Source organism: Tachysurus fulvidraco, chromosome 24, assembly GCF_022655615.1.
Source record: "Tachysurus fulvidraco isolate hzauxx_2018 chromosome 24, HZAU_PFXX_2.0, whole genome shotgun sequence".
Classification (NCBI taxonomy): Eukaryota; Metazoa; Chordata; class Actinopteri; order Siluriformes; family Bagridae; genus Tachysurus; species Tachysurus fulvidraco.
Window position 1 is genome coordinate 2,093,439 of NC_062541.1, and position 18,094 is coordinate 2,111,532.

At 36.8% G+C, this 18,094-nt stretch overlaps 3 protein-coding genes across 3 annotated transcripts; 2 read left to right on the forward strand and 1 right to left on the reverse strand.

Annotated features, from left to right (window-relative positions):
* Window positions 1-21: 21 nt before the first annotated feature.
* On the forward strand, window positions 22-6,115 carry rdm1 (RAD52 motif containing 1). The gene is made up of 7 exons (XM_027142344.2): window positions 22-268; window positions 594-773; window positions 1,836-1,961; window positions 2,124-2,286; window positions 3,380-3,478; window positions 3,555-3,634; window positions 5,816-6,115. Exons 1-7 carry the CDS (start codon window positions 95-97, stop codon window positions 5,903-5,905), a joined length of 912 nt encoding a protein of 303 aa, XP_026998145.2. The 5' UTR covers window positions 22-94; the 3' UTR covers window positions 5,906-6,115.
* A 4,389-nt stretch (window positions 6,116-10,504) lies between these two features.
* Window positions 10,505-12,868, forward strand: ifnphi3 (interferon phi 3). The gene is made up of 6 exons (XM_027154884.2): window positions 10,505-10,597; window positions 10,867-11,027; window positions 11,120-11,206; window positions 12,189-12,329; window positions 12,458-12,556; window positions 12,666-12,868. The coding sequence occupies exons 2-6, from the start codon at window positions 10,896-10,898 to the stop codon at window positions 12,771-12,773; spliced, it is 567 nt and encodes a 188-aa protein (XP_027010685.1). The 5' UTR covers window positions 10,505-10,597; window positions 10,867-10,895; the 3' UTR covers window positions 12,774-12,868.
* Window positions 12,869-15,563: 2,695 nt separating this feature from the next.
* On the reverse strand, window positions 15,564-16,855 carry LOC125140174 (interferon a3-like). Its single transcript, XM_047808235.1, has 4 exons — window positions 16,724-16,855; window positions 15,985-16,137; window positions 15,793-15,894; window positions 15,564-15,653 (listed from the first exon to the last, which is right to left on the reverse strand). The coding sequence occupies exons 1-4, from the start codon at window positions 16,853-16,855 to the stop codon at window positions 15,564-15,566; spliced, it is 477 nt and encodes a 158-aa protein (XP_047664191.1).
* Window positions 16,856-18,094: the final 1,239 nt, after the last annotated feature.

Sequence of the window (18,094 nt, forward strand, 5' to 3'; positions counted from 1 at the left end):
CGTTTTATGACGTAACAGCGCGCGAAATACTGTTTACGGAAGTTCACAGAGAAGCCACGTGGTTGTGAATCTTTTACACCGCTATTTATACTACATGCGTTTTGTACAATGTGCTCAGCGGCAACACGCTACTACAATATTTAGGGTAAAATCGCGGTTTTCTATGGATCTCGAGGCGGATATCATAGAGTTCACAGTACCAACAGAAAACAATAAAACCATCTTTATTTGGGACATAAAGCCATCATACTCACAAGCCTTTATTTATGTAAGTAGCCACTTAAATAACTTCACCAAAATTTACTCCATTAAATACTGCACTACAGATTTATACTTATACATTTATATATATATACACTTACAAATATCACATTATTAAATATTATCTATTGTCTTTTTTCTTTAATCAGGTGCATTCATTATCAGAGTCATGTATAGTGACATATTTACTATAATACACTGCACAGGATGTGAAATAATCACTTATATAGATCAGATTCTACAGTGTGTGGTTAATTCTGTATACTATTTATTATCTCTAACAGAGTGTGCAGTTCTTCTAAGCCTTCTTTTCCCATAATTCCCTGTGACAGGAGTCTCTGTGGAGTGTGTATTCGTCATTTGGAGCTCTTTACCTGCTGAAGGTGTGTCCCAATGCCTCAGTGGCCTCCCTGGGCTTTTATGCCCTGGTCAAGTTTTACTCTGCTGCGCAGGCGTCGAAGGCCCAAAGAGCCACAGATAAGCAGTGTCTGTTCCAGGAAGCTCCACTTAAAGTAATGCAGCACTTCCTTTACTTTCAGGTCAAACTTTGACTTGGTTTCTATAGTTCATTTAAGGGTAAAGTCTCTTCAGGTACTTTACTGTTTATTTTTATGTTACAAAACCCATTAATATGTTCAAATATATTATTTATTTATTTACTCTTGTCCATATGCAGACTGTTGGAGTTGTATGTTTCTTGTGTTCTTTCAGACAAGAGCATAATTTATCTTATGTGTAATAAGATGTGTCCTGGTATTACCGATATTCAAACACTAGATGTCAGGCTTTACCACACTGGAGAATTCAAATGAGAAAAAAGCTTCTTTCCTGTAAGAGATGTCGTGGTGTTGATCCAACTAACTGTCCGTTTTAAACATAGAGAGAGATTTTAAAGGGCTACAGCTAATTTTCTGGGGATTATTTATTTATATTTTTAAGCTGTCTGGTTTAAATATGAGGCTGAAGAAGCCTGATAATAAACAGGTTGTCCTAAATAAAGCTAAGTTAAGCAACTAGAATACACTATTAATGTATTTATCAGGATGGTAAATAAAAATAAAATGAAACAGCAAGCTTTAAAAGTGTTCTGGATACAATAATGTTAGTTAGCTGTTTTACAGTACTGCAGTGACTCTTTTTATGACCATTTTTATGACTTCCACATTAGTTACACATAAAATTCCACATTATTTTGGTCTCGCACACAAACAAACAGTTTGAAGTGCAGCAGAAATTTATTACAATTTTCCGTGATTTAAAAATAGAATTTCTATGAACCAAAACTTACATTTATACAGATAGAAATGTTAAATATAAAAAGTATGTAATATAATGGGCAAACCATAATGTACTATAATACAGGTAGAAAATGAAAAATATAATATACAAGTGATATAAAAATAGGTGGCAGCACCAATATGACTATAAATGGAATAAACTGCAGATATGTGCAAGGATTGTATTACATTATATAAATTATTATGGGTTGTGATGGTAAACTGCTGTAATATTGTGTGCTCTGTATTCATATCTTGTATAAAGTACAAACTTTGTGTTTGTTTCTGTTTGTCCAGGTTCGACTCAGCACAAAGCAGAATCCAACTTTCCTGTTTCCGTCTCGATCCCTCAGCCACGCTAAGTGCCAAGACTTGGCTAATCATTACCTGGGATACAATGGCTGGACTACTCACATCATCACTGTGTGTAACATCCTTAAAAATAGAAAATGATTGGATCTGTGATTGGATCTGTGATTGAACAGCTGGTCTTAGCACTGTTCTCAGCTCTACAGTTTGCTTCCAGCATATCATGAACAACTGCTGAAACGCCTTACGCTCAGTGTTTCCGTTTCTTCTGCCCAGCTGAAGGACATATCGAAGTGTGCAGATGTTGGCTGGAGCTCGGATCCAGGCAGCCAGGGAGAGCTGCTGAAATACGGCTGTATGGTGGAGCTGACTTTGCCTCAGCATGGAGTCACGTGTCGTGGGGTTGGTGTTGCTGAAGAAGTGGTTGATCAGGAGAAAGGTGAGGGAACATGATACTGCTCCAGGAGCGCTGCATCATATCTACCCCTGCGCTCTGACCCCAACATCCTCAGCTAGGATATGGAAAGTAAAGAATCCCACTGTGCTGTACTGCATTAATTAATTCATATAAACTATTAATTTATCAGATGTTTTTTCCCCAGAGTGGATTTTCCCCAAAGTGGTTTTCTCAAATCCACAACAAATTAAATCTGATCACTCAGATAACTTCAGCAGCTCAGGGACAATTTAGTCCCACATTATACAACTGTAAATGCAGCTGTTTCTCCACGATCACGATTTTTGATACAGCAGCCATTTTGCTGAAAAAGCAAATAAAACCCAGCAACAAGAGTGAAAGTCTGAATGTAACAAGCTAATTTTCATATTAACATAATGCACTAATCCAATTTTTGTCTGGATAAAGTGAGTTTTATGCTGTGGGTTCAGTGACTTTTTAAGATTTTTTTTTATTCTGATCAGATTAAAGCTGATCCTGACTAAACTCTTGGCTAAATTGTGTATCATTGTGTGATAGTGTGCGTTCTCCCAGTCAGATTATACCGGAGGATGATGATCCTCTAACAACAGACCTACACGTGATTAAAGGAATGTGTCTGGAAATCAGATTCAGAACAAAGATTCCTCGGCATAAATGGGTGATGCAATAACGTGTGTTTATTCTAGACATCAGCATGTTTTACATACAGTATGTTATACCATCGTTCCTTCCTTATATGTAGCAGGTGTGTGTATTGTTTGTGTCTGATGGTAGTATGGTATGGTTTGGTTGCTATGGCAGTAAATCAGCTGCTGACAACGTGAGCATGTCACATTATGGGTTTAAAGAACATCTCAACTCACAAGCAAACAATTCTTCTATAATGTATAATCTTTATCTGCTTGTTTAACTGAAGATTGATATGAATACAAATATTTGTTCAGATATAACCAGGAAATTTTATATTCCTTCATATTATTCTAAAATAAGGCCAGATTACATGTATACATATATATTAGTGGAGCTCATTATAATGGTTTAAACATTATATATTAATAAGAATTAAGTATATTAAAGGTCTGTTCTATTTCAGGTCCAGAGGAAAAGTTGTGGATAAGAGGGAGGCTCATGAGGTGGGCCAAAGATAAAGCAGTTGTTGCAGCGTTTGAGAAAGTGTTACTAATAGTTCTTGGTAAGTTTTACAGATTATGTTTCTGATTATTCTGTTCTCAGTATTGTTGTTATCTGTATTGACTTCTGGCTCTCAGGTAATGGAAAAGTAGCGGTGGAATGTAGGATCGATGGAGAGGAAATTCTGCCAGATGAGAATGTCGAGGGAATCGTCCAGGTAAGTCTTTTTACTTGTTTTTAGTTGACAATGTTTACAGGTTACAGTTATCTAGTCAAGTCTAGAATAAAATCTGGCCCCAGATGTGCACTAGAGAATAAATTCTCAGTCACAAGCATCAAAATACTGTTAGATAGAGATTTTTTAGTTAAGGTTTGATAGCAAAAGATTAAAGAGTCACAGATGAGAAGGTTTAAATATAATTGTGATAAACTTTAATACAGTTAAGTTCAATGCTAAAATTTAATTTAAAGGCAATCAGCAACCTATGACCTTTGAGCCTAATCTAATTACTGCAGTTATTTAACTTATTTGGTCTCTTTATCGGCCTTTTTCTTAGTGCTTGTGTGAAGTGTGACTCTTTGGTGTCTTAAACAGTTTAGTTTAGTTCATTTTTTCACTCAGTTCCTCTAAGACCACATTAAGGCTTTATTTCCTCTCTCGCTGCACTGAGGTTCTTTTTTCTGCTTCAGCTGTTGATGGATTTTTTTATCCTCCTTCTCTTTTTTTCTTTGTTGTGCTTTAATTTAATTTAGTCTCCCATCAAAACAAGTTTCCATGACGATCTGCACCGTTATTTAGTGTTTGGATTTTTTTTTTTGAAAATTTTTGTACTTTTATACCACAGTTATGTCGAGTTCTCAAATCTGAAGTTGTGGCTTAATGTTTTATAACATCAGCTCTGACTGTAATATTTATGAAAGGAGTCTCCAGTGTCAGCACTTAGTAATATTCAGAGGTGAAGTTGTAACTTAAAATTGTCTTAAATCATAATTGCATTTCTCTGTAACTTGACAAACTGTGGGCTTCTTTTGTCTTATTAACTTCAAGAGGACGAAAAAAGTCTTTAGCCATTATAACGTAAATGAGAACAGGGGCTACATGTTATATGGAGGTAATCCAGCACAGGCAAGCAGCCATCAGGTCCTGCAGCTTTTATCTTCAGCGCTGGTCACAGACCCGCTTGTCAGACTGGTGGTACAAAGCGGCGAAGGCGTGGGATGGGGGGTGGGGGGTGAGTGCATATCTTTATATACTGTATGTGTGTGTGTGTGTGAGTGTATAAGTGTGTAAGCCTGGAGAGTCGTTGCTCCCGGCATCAAATCTCTGTGCCTCAGTCCGCAAGATTGTCAAAGCGATACACAGCAAGTTGCCATGGAGACAGCCTTGATCAGGTCCCAAACAGAGTCAACAATTTGCAGTTGTCTGTGGAAATGGGGGAAGGAACGCAAGAGCGTCTAGCTGCAGTGCTCTTCCGGAGGAGTTGTTGTTCCAGGCCGAGGCCAGTGCTGGTTGAGGGGAGCCGAAAGCAGATAAGATTGGGATTGTTTGGTCTTGGGTCGAGTAGACGCATGACAATTTACACGACTACTCTCTTAGTCCATTCTGGTCTGCAGATCGATCCATTTTTCTTTCCAAAGCTTCTCCGTGATGTTAACCAAAGCAGTATCCAAAACAGTGAGCCTCACCATGATGTTATCCATATTACGGTTAATAGTCCCAGCCTCGGTGCTGACCCATCGCCCACTGCATCAATCATGACGGGCAGCCTTGGGAGGTTTTGGACAGCTGTCACCGTTTTCTGATTTCCTCGTTAAACCAGGGCAATGCCTAATCCAATCAGCAGAACTCCTGTTATCATGGTTCCAAATAGGTAGATATCTTCAACGTCTTCCATGGAAAGAGCCGCCAGACACACGACCCGCCACCTCTCCCACGCGTCCATCGTATAGCCAGCTGCGAACGTTCCGGCAGGGCAGTCAGGTTCCCCCGAACCCAAGCTTCTCGTCGAGAAGATGGTGTCAATTGCGTTGAGAGACCAGTTTATCAAATCCATGATGTTTTTTAGTTTGGAGAGCAGTGTGGAGAGAGTCTCTCAAAGTATAAGACGAGATAAGTGCAGAGATGAGACGAGAGGAGCAAAGCAGGGAAAGTAAAGGGGACGGAGAGGGAAAGAAATGTGACCGCCTTCGTTGAGAGCCAAAAGTGGGGGAAAAAAACCTGTTTAATAATTAAGCATTTTATTCATCAAATTTCATTTGTTAGGAGAAATGAAACATCAGGATGAAGTTATAGGAGTGTTTTAACTCTCCTTTGCTCCAATTCCTTGTAAATCTTAAATGTTTTTAAAAGGTTTATTGGCTTTTAGCTCTCAGTCTCTCTTTCGCTTTTCCTCCTCAGGTTAATGATATTTCATGGAGTGACTTCGAGGCTGCTGCAGGAGAGGAAGAAGATTTACAGTGGAACTTCACACTGGACCTTCCTCATTAACTTTCACTTGTGTTTAAGGTTAAACACTTTATTGACCAACCACTAGGCCTAACCACAGAAAGAGAAACTGAGTAACTGACAAACTGCAGTGTTTTATAAGGGTTCTGTAAGGGTTTCATTTTGTGAGTAATAAAACGTATCTAAGACCAATCTTATTTTCTTAGAACGTGATGTTTAACACATAAATACAAATAAACTCAGGTTTTCAAAGCCGGTGCACTTTGTCATAAATACTTTTTTTTTCTTATAAATGAATATTTTCTTAGGCAAATGTTATTTCTGTACTGAAAATAACACTGATTCATGTTTTGAGGTCAGTTTATAATATTAAATATCTTATACATTATTCCGAAGAGAAACAAGGCACATGTATAGGAAAATAATCCAGGACATTTGTGGAATTATGTTTTAAAATGTTGTCTCCTGTTATTATTTGTGTCTAAGCGACTATAAAGTGTCTTTCCCTCACCAGTTTCTCTTTATTACAGAATGACTGAGTAGAACATTTATTTAAACCTGTTATACAGCTTCACATTTTTCAACATGTTGTGACTGATCAGAGCAGAGGATTAAACAGCACTGCGCTATAAACATGTTGACCGAGAATTTGCATTTATTTGCCCATCAAGTGTTTTTTTCATTGTGTGAGTGTGTGAGACAGTGCTTGTGTGTGAGAGAGTGCATGTGTGTGAGAGTGGGTGTGTGAGAGAGAGCAAGAGAGAGAGAACGAGTGTGTGTGAGAGAGTGTGTATCTGTGTGAGAGAGAGGGAGTTTTTGTGTGAGTGTGTGTGAGAGAGCAAGAGAGAGAGTGTGTGTGTGAGTTTGTGTGTATGAGTGAGTGTGTGTGTGAGAGAGAGAGCAAGAGAGAGAGTGTGTGTGTGTGAGAGAGAGAGAGAGAGCAAGAGAGAGAGAGTGTGTGTGAGTTTGTGTGTATGAGTGAGTGAGTGTGTGTGCGAGTGTGTTATTTCTCTTCACTCTGTACTACATTACACTCCCTGACAAAAGTCTTGTTGCCTGTCCAAGTTGTAGGAGCGACAAATAATAACTTGACTTCTAGATCATTTGGAATCAGAAGTGGCTTATATGAAAGGCAAAGGTCTCTAGATTAAGCTTATTTTACCAAAGTAAAATCTCATCATGCCTCGATTTAATTATTTAATTAGGACAGAAAGTCAGACTTTGCTTAGACAAAAGTCTTGTCACATCTTTAAAGGATTCAACCAATCACAGATTAGAGGGTCACCTGTGAGAATTACTGTAATTAACACATTCCCAGGTGTGTAGAAGAAGATCCGCAGCACACTTAACCTTCATTTGAAATGCATCCTGACCTCTGACAGCATGACAAAGATTCAACCACACACCAACTTACTGATCATCAAGAGCCTGAAGACCAAGTCTCCTGTCTCCTGCTACATCTTTAATGTATCTAAACATCAAGTGGAGAGGAAGAGAAAAAGATTTGAAGAAACCGGTGAAGTTCATGACAGGCCCAGCAGGATGGCGCTCTTTCTCATACTTCAGCCTCCACATCCGTGTTCCTGAAAGCAAAGAAGGTCAAGGTGCTCAGGATTGGCCAGACCAGTCACCAGACATGAACATTATTAAACATGTCTGGGGTAAGATGAAGGAGGAGGCATTGAAGATGAAACCAAAGAATCTTGATGAACTCTGGAGTCCTGCAAGAATGCTTTCTTTGCCATTCCAGATGACTTATACTGTATATTAATAAGTTATTTTAGTCATTGCCGAGACCTATGGATGCAGTCATCCAAGCTCATGGGAGTCATACACAATATTAATTCTTTTTCTACGGCACCATGACTTTATGTTCTGTACTGTACATTATTTCTGTTAAGTGACAAGACTTTTGTCTAAGCAAAGTCTGACTTTCTGTCCTAATTATATAATTAAATCAATGCATGATAAGATTTTATTTTGGTAAAATAAGCTTAATCTAGAGGCCTTTGCCTTTCATATAAGCCACATCTGATTCCAAATGATCAACTAGAAGTCAAGTTATTATTTGTTCCTACAGAAATCTGTGTTGGATAAAAACCTCTTGACTTTTAAGCCATTTTTTGCTGCTAGAATTAAATTCAAGATATGAGGTCTGCTTGAACATTTATTAAAAGGGAGTCCTGAGAGAATACATAAGCTTGTATGACAAATTGTGTCTGTGTGTGTTTATTTGGTTTAATGATGGATAATATTAGCTCTGGTGTGTTTTATAGGGAGTGAGTCAAGTATAATTAGATGATCAAACATTGAGACTGCATGACTTTCTTCTGTATTCAGCCTTCATTAAGAAGAACTGGAAGAGTACCAGGCAGCTGTGTGTGTGTGTGTGTGTGTGTGTGTGTGTGTGTGTGTGTGTGTGTGTGTGTGTGTGTGTGTGTGTGTGTGTGTGTGTGAGTGTGAGTGTGAGTGTGTGTGTGTGTGTGTGTGTGTGTGTGTGTGTGTGTGTGTGTGTGTGTGTGTGTGAGTGTGAGTGTGAGTGTGTGTGTGTGTGTGTGTGTGTGTGTGTGTGTGTACACCAGCAGTGCTTTACCACTGTTCTTATTTTCACTTCCCTCCTTTGCCCTCACGACTCTGCAGCACTCAGGGTTTTTTTTTTAACTCTTTTTCTCTATGTCTCTATTTTTCCATCCCTAATGATCTACATTGTCTTTCACTTTTGTTAATCAGTTTTATTTCCTTTGTACACAGTTACTGTGGATTCCGAGGTTAGATTCTCTGGAATCTGACAAACATCCATGAAAGTGTCATTTTTAGTGAAATCAATACTTATGTAGATTAGCACATTTACATGCACATGAATAATGGCTTGTGAAATAACGATGTGTGTTTTTGCACATTTAAAAAATAATATGAATTATATATTCTACACCGTTTTATTTTTAAAATTGAATGGTCATATCTTGGTATTTGAGGTTAGGGATTCAGAACTACCGTCACTTCCATCTTGGCTTTATTTAAAGGCTCATAAGGAAGTCATATTTACTCGTTACTTACATAAACCTACATCTGGATTTCTGTAAGAAAAAAAACGCTTATAACAATGTGTACTGTTAAAAGTGCAATAAAACTGTTTATAAATCTATCTTAAAGTGAATCTCTCACACACATACTAGCAGCTGTGCATTTTGGTCACCTCACTCACATTCACATGCTCACACAAGTGTATGATGAGAGATGTCTCTGGCTCACATCCTTCAAATCATGGTCTCAACTTAGCTTGAGATCTGAGGTGAAATAAGGTAACATCAGATTTTCTAGCCGTCAGGTGTGGAGAGAGTTTTGTTCTTGTCGGTGTCAGTTATGCAGATGATCATGAACTCCTGCTGAAATAAGACGTCTGCCTTTGGTCTAGACAGGAATTCTTGGATTTGTCATGTTTGTTTAGACAATGTTCAGGCTCTATGACTCCAAATATTGATTGGATTCTTTGTGATTAGTATCACCATCAGCTGAAAAAAATGTGTGATTAAGAGCACTTAAACAGATCTTTAACGGAAAGGGGTCTTGATTTAGAGTATCATTAGTAATCACCCCAGAGGGGTAAACTGACAGGTGAGTCAGCCACAATGGCAGAGTTACTCATGTGATAATCTTCTCCTTGCAAAAATTGGTGTTATAACGTGACTGTGGGCGTTGGCACGATCTTGTTGTTGATCTTGGATTTTATATGAACTGATTAACTGGAGATCACCTGAACTGGCATAGTTCAAATGTGAGTCAAAACAAGACAGCCATGTGTGCATTTATATGAACTCAAATGAACCTGAACATTTATGGTTTATTTCAGACCCAATTCCAAGCTGCAGACTCCATATGGAGCAGCTGGGACTCAATGTTTAAGGGCTCTATACTGATCAAAAACATCTCAATGTTGTGATAACTGAAAGAGAGAGTGTTCAATCTGTTCTCACTCTCACTTTAAAATCATTTCACCATGACCTTTGTGTGGTCTTGCTTCTGGTTACTCGAGCCAGAAGGTTGTGATTTCTGATCCTGGTTCCTAAACTGCTACTGCTGGCTGTGTCTGTGAGCAAGACCTTTTAGCTTAGTTTAAGGTGTCTGAAATGCAGATTATTCTGTATATTGTTTTCTATTTTAACTACAAAACTAGGTCCATCTCTACCTTTAATTTATATTGAAAAAAAAAAAAGTAAACACAAGTAAAGAAATGCGAATATTATAGTGAGTGTATCAGTGGCTTGATGAGACAGATTTGCTTAATTATGATTTTAGTTAGAGATTGCAGAAAACAAGATAACTGGATTTATTGTCTATAAAAATGATGCAATATTCTTTATGCTAAATAAAAGATGCGCAAACAACATGCGGCAGAATCAATGTGACACTACACCACTGTGCGTTAAAATCTACACCTATATGTATTCGTATAAACCTATATAAATCGGTTTAATTCTGTTCTTAATAGTCTATTCTATTCAGTCTGATATCTTAAGTATTGTTTTCTCTGAGTGAAAGTCGTTTTCCAGGCGTGGTGTTGGGAAAACGGAAATTAGCGCATCCGACACATCTTTCCCCAAATTTCGCCATTCAATTTTTAAATACTTCTTATCAGCTCTTTTCACTTTTCCACTGTATTTAAGCTGCGAGATGGATCCTTCAGACAGAAAGGTTTACAACAAGCCGACAAAACACTCCGGATTTATTGTTAAGGTAAGAAAAAGACGCGGTGGTTTTAATACAAATCCTACTAATAGTAAGTGCAATTATTTTAGCGCATGTCGTATAGAAATAGTGTTAATATCACAGGTGTAGAAATTAAAGTGATTGAATAGGATTTATATCAATAAAGCTTTTATATAAATATAAAATATGTCTTTTTTAGGACCAAAGTTTAGAGTATTGCTCATAATGAATGACTCACTGAAACCAGTTAATTCATATCAAGGGCTGCTCTCTAATCTCTATTCTCTCTCCCTCAGTTTATTTATTCTCAGGGAGAATCTGAAAGATGGCAGGTCTTCATGCTTTCACCTGGCTGTGCACTGTGATCATCTGCATGGCACATGTGTGCTCCATGCCTACGAACTGCAGGCTTCAGAAGAGACTGATGGGGGAGTGCTACAATGTTCTGGAGAAAATGGTGAGCTGCACATTCATCTGATGCACATCATGTAGAGAAAGAACTTAACATGTCCAACACTGAGCATCATATCTGCTTTTGTTGTCTATTAGGGAGGCAGATTTCCTTTGCACTGTTTTGAAGGCAGTGTTGTTGTCCCGTTTCCCGAGGCCGCGTTCCAGTTCAACACGTCTCAACAGGTGAAAATTAATTAGATATTATCTGTAATGTGTTTCAATATTTGTCAAATTCTTACTTCCTTTGTATTGTGTTTCTTTGCTCCAGTAAGAAGCAGTTAGCAGTTTTGTTGCCACTCTGATGTCACAGAAGGACTCTGTTACTGTAGCGATCGTTCAATATCATTTAATAGGAGAAAAATGATCTGAAACATAAATGTATAACAGCTGGACTGTGATGAGTTACAGCAGAGACATGACTTTAGTTTGTGACCCACAAGAGAATTAATGCAATGTCATTGATGGCAGTATTAGCATGAAGTTTGATGCTTCGGAAGTTGTGTACAAATAAGGAATGGAGAGAACTGTACAGACTGAAAGACTAAAGACCCATTACATTACTCTCTAGACAGAGCTGAAGCATCTCGGCTAGCAAAGTGAGAGAAAAAAACGTGGATGCTGTTTGTTTTTCTCCTCAGACACTGAACTGTAAAGTCAGTGCTAATCTAAGCTCACTTAAAGGTACAAAGTGCTGCTTTATTTATATCTGATGCTGTGTTTATCCGACATGACTCTGTAAACAGAAAAAACTTGCGGTTACAAAAACTACTCCAAGCATGGAGGGGTGTTTTCTTTGGTGTTTATTGGTTGGAGTTACAAGTTTCTACCTCAAGCCGAAAACACCATAATTCCCACTTAGTCACTAGCAGGTAGAACAGGTAGTTAACCAAACTGGAAATAGACCAAGAACTAAAAAGTGCTCTAGGAATGTAATAAGAAAATAAATCTTGTAAATCTTGTAAGATTACATGTTAATAATAAAGTTTAATTTGCCAGTCAGGATGAGTGTTTATTTATCTATCAGTCTGTCTGTCTGACTTTAATGTTGGTGTTCTGTGTCTACAGAAACATGCTGCCTCAGCAACCTGGAGGCCACTATTACTCACCACAAATATAATCTGCTTGTTGTAACATAACAATTATGTCTTTTTTTCCTACCAAACAGGCGGTTGCCCTGGAAAAGACTATCTACCTAACACTGACCTACATCTACTCCTTGTTTGATGAAGACGGTGTTCCTGAGCAGTGGAAGAACGTCGAGGTCTTTCAGAACATCCTCGACCGCCAGATCGAGGAGAAAAAATGTGTAAGACCAGGAACTATAGCAAGAAAATAAAATGCAATATTTGAGCATTTAAGTCAAATATTTTTAGACAACATCTGTTGCATTCCTTCATTGCATTCTAACTGAAATAAAACTTTTTCAAATTTCAGATTATGAACAAAACTCAGAACTCACAGGAGGATTTCCTCAGGCGTGAAAAGGCGCTCAAAGAGTATTTCGACAAAATATTAGCTGTTTTGAAAGAAAAGGTAATGGGAACCTGTAATAAAGCTGTTACACACAAACCTAGATTGGCATTTTTATAATGCAACATTATAGAATAAAGGCTAAATATTTTTGCTCCTTTTTTCTTTTCAGAATTTCCAAGTTTGTGGTTGGGAATTTGTCCGTCAGGAGACCCTCATTGTTCTCCAGTTCATCCTGAATAAAGACTTGGAGGGAGTTCTTTCTTCCAGTCGCGGCTGAGCAGCATCCAGTGTTCTTATATGATTGCATATTTATGTATTTATTTATTTATTTGCGTTTTTTAACATAGCAGTTGTGAATAAATTTATACTCATTCAAACACAAATCAAGCTTTTGTTGTCATTCCATCAAATTTTTATTGTACAACACTTTGTTGTTGGGTTTTTTGGAGAAACTTCCCAGAGGCACAAACAAAAAAACATAAAGTATAGTGACATGCAATCTGTCAAAAAGTATGTGCACCACTGACCCTCACACCCATATATGCTTTTTGAATGTATTTATTCCCTCTGTGATGTTATAATGAGCTCCAAAGGACCTTTTGCACTAGATGTTGAAGTTTAGCTACAGGAGCATTAGTGAGATCAGGCACTGGTGTTGAGTGAGGAGGTCTGGGGTTGAGTCGGGGTTCCAGTTCATCCTAATCATGTTCAGTGGAGTAAAGGTCAGGGTTCTGTGCAGGACACTCAAGTTCTTCTACGTACATCAATGTTAACACACCATGCCTTCATGAAGCTGGCTTTGTGTGGGAATTTCCTTTGGCCTATATGTAATTGTAAATGACATCATGGATATTTTTCAGCATGTTTTCTGTTACTGGTTTAAGGTTTAACATGACAAGAAGGACAAATTGGTTAGGTGCATCTTGCTAGGCTTTGTGTAGTTTGTGAACTAACAATAACGTCCTTTGTTTGGCTAGTCTTATCAGACCACTTCTAAAGTACCACTTGTACCACTTCTAAAGTAAGGTTAGAGTCAAGGTCAGGTGAGAGCAGTGTTGTTCCTGTAGGACTCATGCAGCTGTAGTTGGAGAGAATCCATGCATTGTTGAAGCACATTGAGAAGCGATTTTTCTTATACATTTCATATGTTGCGCATATAAAGTGTAAAGTTCCTCAATCTCTCACATGGTTTATATTTTCGTGAAATATTTGATCTATTTGGGTTTTTAATTTTTTTTAGCAGTACAGACAGATGTTCTATAATCGTAATAAATGACATAATGAGACTCCCTTAAATTTTTTAACTGGTAAGTCCCTGAAGCTCTCATGAATGGTTATGATTTATATTCATGCGAGCGGTGGTTATATTATCTAAGAGAAACTAAAATAGTCATTGCTGCCTTTCACTGAAACCAATGACCACATTGTCAAAGAACTGCAGCTGTGCCTGCACCTGTAACTCGTCATATTTGCATAGAGAGAGAAAGAGACAGAGAGAGTGACAGAGAGAGTGACAGAGTAAGAGAGAGAGAGAGAGAGAGAGAGAGAGAGAGAGAGAGAGAGAGAGAGAGAGAGAGAGAGAGAGAGAGAGAGAGAGAGCAGTGGAAATTTTATCTTTAGAGAACCTGTCCTTCTATGCTTCTATATTTCTCATGGCTGGTAGTTATTGTGACTAGAGATTGTAGTTGTTTTCCTAAAAGGAAAACAACTGCAATTGGTAGTTGTGTACCTACCAACGTTCCCATGGGACCTTGGTAGGTACAGATAAGCTTGGTCAGATGATGAGCAGGCGATACTTCTAAGCCAATGGTTGATGATGTTTTGCTTTTACATGTCCTGTTTGTCTGAATCCTGTCTATAAAATCTTGATGATATCAGAGATGGGGGCCTTCCTCTCTCATGTTACATGTGGAGTGTTGGTTCCTTCTACAAAGCTGAACACAATAAACTGTGAAACCTTTTTTTACTCTTGCCTGTGCCTACCAGTGTGATATTTTACCTCAAAACCTCAAAACGTCCACAAAAAGAGAGAGCGAGCGAGAGACGAGAGAGAGAGTGAGAGTGAAACAGAGCTAGGGGATGGAGAGAGAGAGAGAGAGAGAGAGAGAGAGAGTGAGAGTGAGAGAGAGACAGAGACCAACAGCAGCGATGGTTTCTACACAGAAACCTATATTTCAGAGATCAACAGATCAACTCCTGAAGTGCTTCCTAAAATTCAAAAGCGAGGTTTTGTGTTTAATATTTAAACTTTTCATGAAATATATATTTTACAGGTGTTTTTATAGATATAGCAAACACTGCAAATAAGTTTAACTATTTAATGTTATATGCATAAATCTGAGCTTCACTCTAAAAGTCCAACTCTCTAAATGTTTGTCAAGAAAACAAAGTAACAAGGCTTCTGTTTATTACATCAGATTGAAATCCTAACAGAGTCACTGCCTGATCTGATCCTGAGCAATCTTTGTGCCATTGTTTCTTTTTCTTTCCATGTTATTAGCATTTGATTAATAATACTTATTAATATTATTAATTATTAATATTTAATATGTTATTTTGTATTTGTATTGGTCTTACATTTATATCACATTTATTATGAATGTTGTTGTATCTGGATCATGATTTCGATTTTGCTGAACTTGTCCTTTTGACTGGAATCTACATTATTCAATCCAGCAAACTGATTGTTCAAAAAACAAACAAATATAGACATTCAAGATTGATTTTATTTACATTGTTTTTTTTGTTTGTGTTGAATCAATCAACCATAAACAAACAAACAAACAGATAAATAAATAAATAAATAAATAAATAAATAAATAAATAAACAAACAAACAGACAGACAGACAGACAGACAGACAGAGAGACAAACAAACAAACAAACAAACAAATAAATAAATAAATAAATAAATAGAAAAATGCTATATTATAATAAAATCAAGATTAACCATTTGTTTTTTGTTCTCATAAAATAAACAAACTAGTAAAAATGCCGATTAATCAATCATTACAATAACAAAATATGCTCCAGATGTTTTAAGAAGTTTTGTTGGTCTCTGGTCCACTTCAGTTCTTGCTCTTTATAAAAGTCTGCAACTTCTGGAGACTATCCAGCAGCTCTTTTCTCACTATCTCCCAGGCGCATGAGCTGAACTCCTGTACAGCAGAAACACAATGCACATTCACTTAATGTTAAACAGCAGAATTACACCACATCACCTCCACAGACGCTTCATGCAGAGGTTTGGAGCATGTGATTTTGATTGTGCTTGTAGTTTCTTCTCTGTGTACTGACCTTCTCTTTCAGTCGCTCTTCCAATTTTACAAAATAGGACCTGAGTGTATCGGTGCTGTTGCTCACAGATTTGTCCATCACTGTCTGGACCTGTTTCCCTACCTACAGATGATTAAATCAGAGATGATGATGTAAACACTGGCATTCTATCAGTTTCACAACCAAACTCAGAGCAAGACATTTCTAACTCACACATATCTTCAGATTTTCCACTTGTCTATCTATGAGGGCCTTGAAGTATCTCAGTTGCCCTCTGTCCCATGTGACTGATGTTATTGAAGTCATGTTGAAGATTTTGGCGACTTCATTAAGAGTTTCAAGAGCAACCGGGAACAAGTTTTCATCCTGTAAATACAAATCGATACATACATTATTTTAACATCTGTTCTGTTGTCGGATAGAAAATAATGATCGTTGTTGATGTTCTTCTTTTTAGCCCTAAAACTACTTCAAAGCAGTGGTTCGGGAATGACAATGTGAATTTTGCCAAGAAGTGATTGCCAGATTGTCATTTAGTTAAGTAATCTCAAACACAGACATGGGATATATCATTAAAATTTATGAAAAATGATCAACATAAAAAGCTACATGACAGATTTGTCACTGAATGAAAATATCATTAGACATGTAAAAAAATGTCAGCGAATTGTTTGAAGATTTTTTTTTCATTTTGTAAAAGCTGCAAATTAAAATGACACCTGGATGATTTACAGTTAACATTTCAGCACTTACCTTTGGAAAGGACACCTGTGGAAAGGAGTTGTTTTTTTCCTCTAAACACTCCAGTGGCATCGGACCACCCTGTAGACACACATTATTATTATTATTATTATTATTATTATTATTATTATTATTATTATTATTATTATTATTATTATTATTATTATTATTATTATTAGTATTATTATTATTATTAACAACTGTTTCTCACCATGCTTTTCAGCAGTCCAGTGCTCTTCTCATTCAGCGTTTGGAGTCTGAAGTGTGTCCACCTGCAGGATGGCACAGCTGCGGCTTCACACACACTCAACACCAACACGAACACAAACCTCAACAGCTCCATGTTAAACACTCGGTAAGTAAAATGGTAAACACTCTGGGAGAAATGGTTCACTTAGTTCAGTGCTCCTCTAAAGTGGTGTTATCTAAGACTACCACCAGCTCTGCCTTATTTAACCCACAATATGTTCCTAAAAGTAAATTTGTTATTCAGAAATAGAGAAAGCCCAGCTGCGGTGGCATTGTCTCTATTAGACTAAAGTATTTTACACTGTATTTATTCACTGTACCATGGATTTGGGGTGTGGTAGCCTAGTGGTTAAGGAGTTGGTCTGTCATTTGTAAGGTTGAGAATCCCAAGTCTACCAAGCGGCCACTGCTGGGCTTCTGAGCAAGGACCTTATACCTCAATTGCTCAGATGTTTAAAAAAAACAAAAACAGATGTAAGTCGCTATGGATAAGAGGGTCTGCTAAATGCTGTAAATGTAAAATGTAAATAAATGTATGTAAGAAAATCAGTGAACTATAATATGCTATATAAACTATAATATCAGCTGTTTAGCCTTTAAATAGTTGAACTTAAGTGTAGTTTAAACTTGTATTAGGTTTAAAAATGTTTTTTATAATAATAATAAAAAAATGCATAATAATAATAATAATAATAATAATAATAATAATAATAATAATAATAATAATAATAATAATAATCTCATTCATTCATTCATTCATTCATTCATTCATTGAATGAATGAATGAGATTATTATTATTATTATTATTATTATTATTATTATTATTATTATTATTATTAAGCATTGTTGTTTTGTTTTTGTTTTTATTCATTTGATAAACGATAATATAACATATAATATAGTGATTAAGTTTTGTACCTAAATTAACGGCTTTTTTTTTTTGGTTTTTTTTTTTTTTTTTTTGAGAATCGCATGGGGAAATCCTAATAATACGTACTAATGAAAACACGAACGGGTGCAACTTTTTTAAAAAAAGGATTTCGATAATGACATATTATCATAAGTGGTTAAAGAGAATTAACACGTTTGGGTTTTTCGGGTAGGTGTATTTCACGGTAATTCTGCCTATAGTCAGCTTAATGACATAAGATTAGTAGCTATGAATTTGATTCTGTTTTTTTAGAGAAATTTATTTTAAGCAACGTCAGACGGAGACAATATCATTTAGTTTTAGGTAAGACATTTTTAATTTCACCTCATTACATCACCATATTTAAGAAAATCCTCTAGTCTACTTGCACACCTGGAATCTCGTTCAATGGTTTATTTTTG

What these genes read in the sequence shown, in the direction of transcription:
- rdm1 (XM_027142344.2), top strand. Translation starts at nt 95, where the DNA reads ATGCGTTTTGTACAATGTGCTCAGCGGCAACACGCTACTACAATATTT. An exon ending in TCCAGGAAGCTCCACTTAAA is followed by an intron (nt 774 to 1,835) that starts GTAATGCAGCAC and finishes CTGTTTGTCCAG; the next exon opens with GTTCGACTCAGCACAAAGCA. An exon ending in GGACTACTCACATCATCACT is followed by an intron (nt 1,962 to 2,123) that starts GTGTGTAACATC and finishes TCTTCTGCCCAG; the next exon opens with CTGAAGGACATATCGAAGTG.
- ifnphi3 (XM_027154884.2), top strand. Translation starts at nt 10,896, where the DNA reads ATGGCAGGTCTTCATGCTTTCACCTGGCTGTGCACTGTGATCATCTGC. An exon ending in ACAATGTTCTGGAGAAAATG is followed by an intron (nt 11,028 to 11,119) that starts GTGAGCTGCACA and finishes GTTGTCTATTAG; the next exon opens with GGAGGCAGATTTCCTTTGCA. An exon ending in AGTTCAACACGTCTCAACAG is followed by an intron (nt 11,207 to 12,188) that starts GTGAAAATTAAT and finishes CCTACCAAACAG; the next exon opens with GCGGTTGCCCTGGAAAAGAC.
- LOC125140174 (XM_047808235.1), bottom strand. Translation starts at nt 16,855, where the DNA reads ATGGAGCTGTTGAGGTTTGTGTTCGTGTTGGTGTTGAGTGTGTGTGAA. An exon ending in CTGGACTGCTGAAAAGCATG is followed by an intron (nt 16,138 to 16,723) that starts GTGAGAAACAGT and finishes TTGTATTTACAG; the next exon opens with GATGAAAACTTGTTCCCGGT. An exon ending in AAGAGCGACTGAAAGAGAAG is followed by an intron (nt 15,654 to 15,792) that starts GTCAGTACACAG and finishes TCTGCTGTACAG; the next exon opens with GAGTTCAGCTCATGCGCCTG.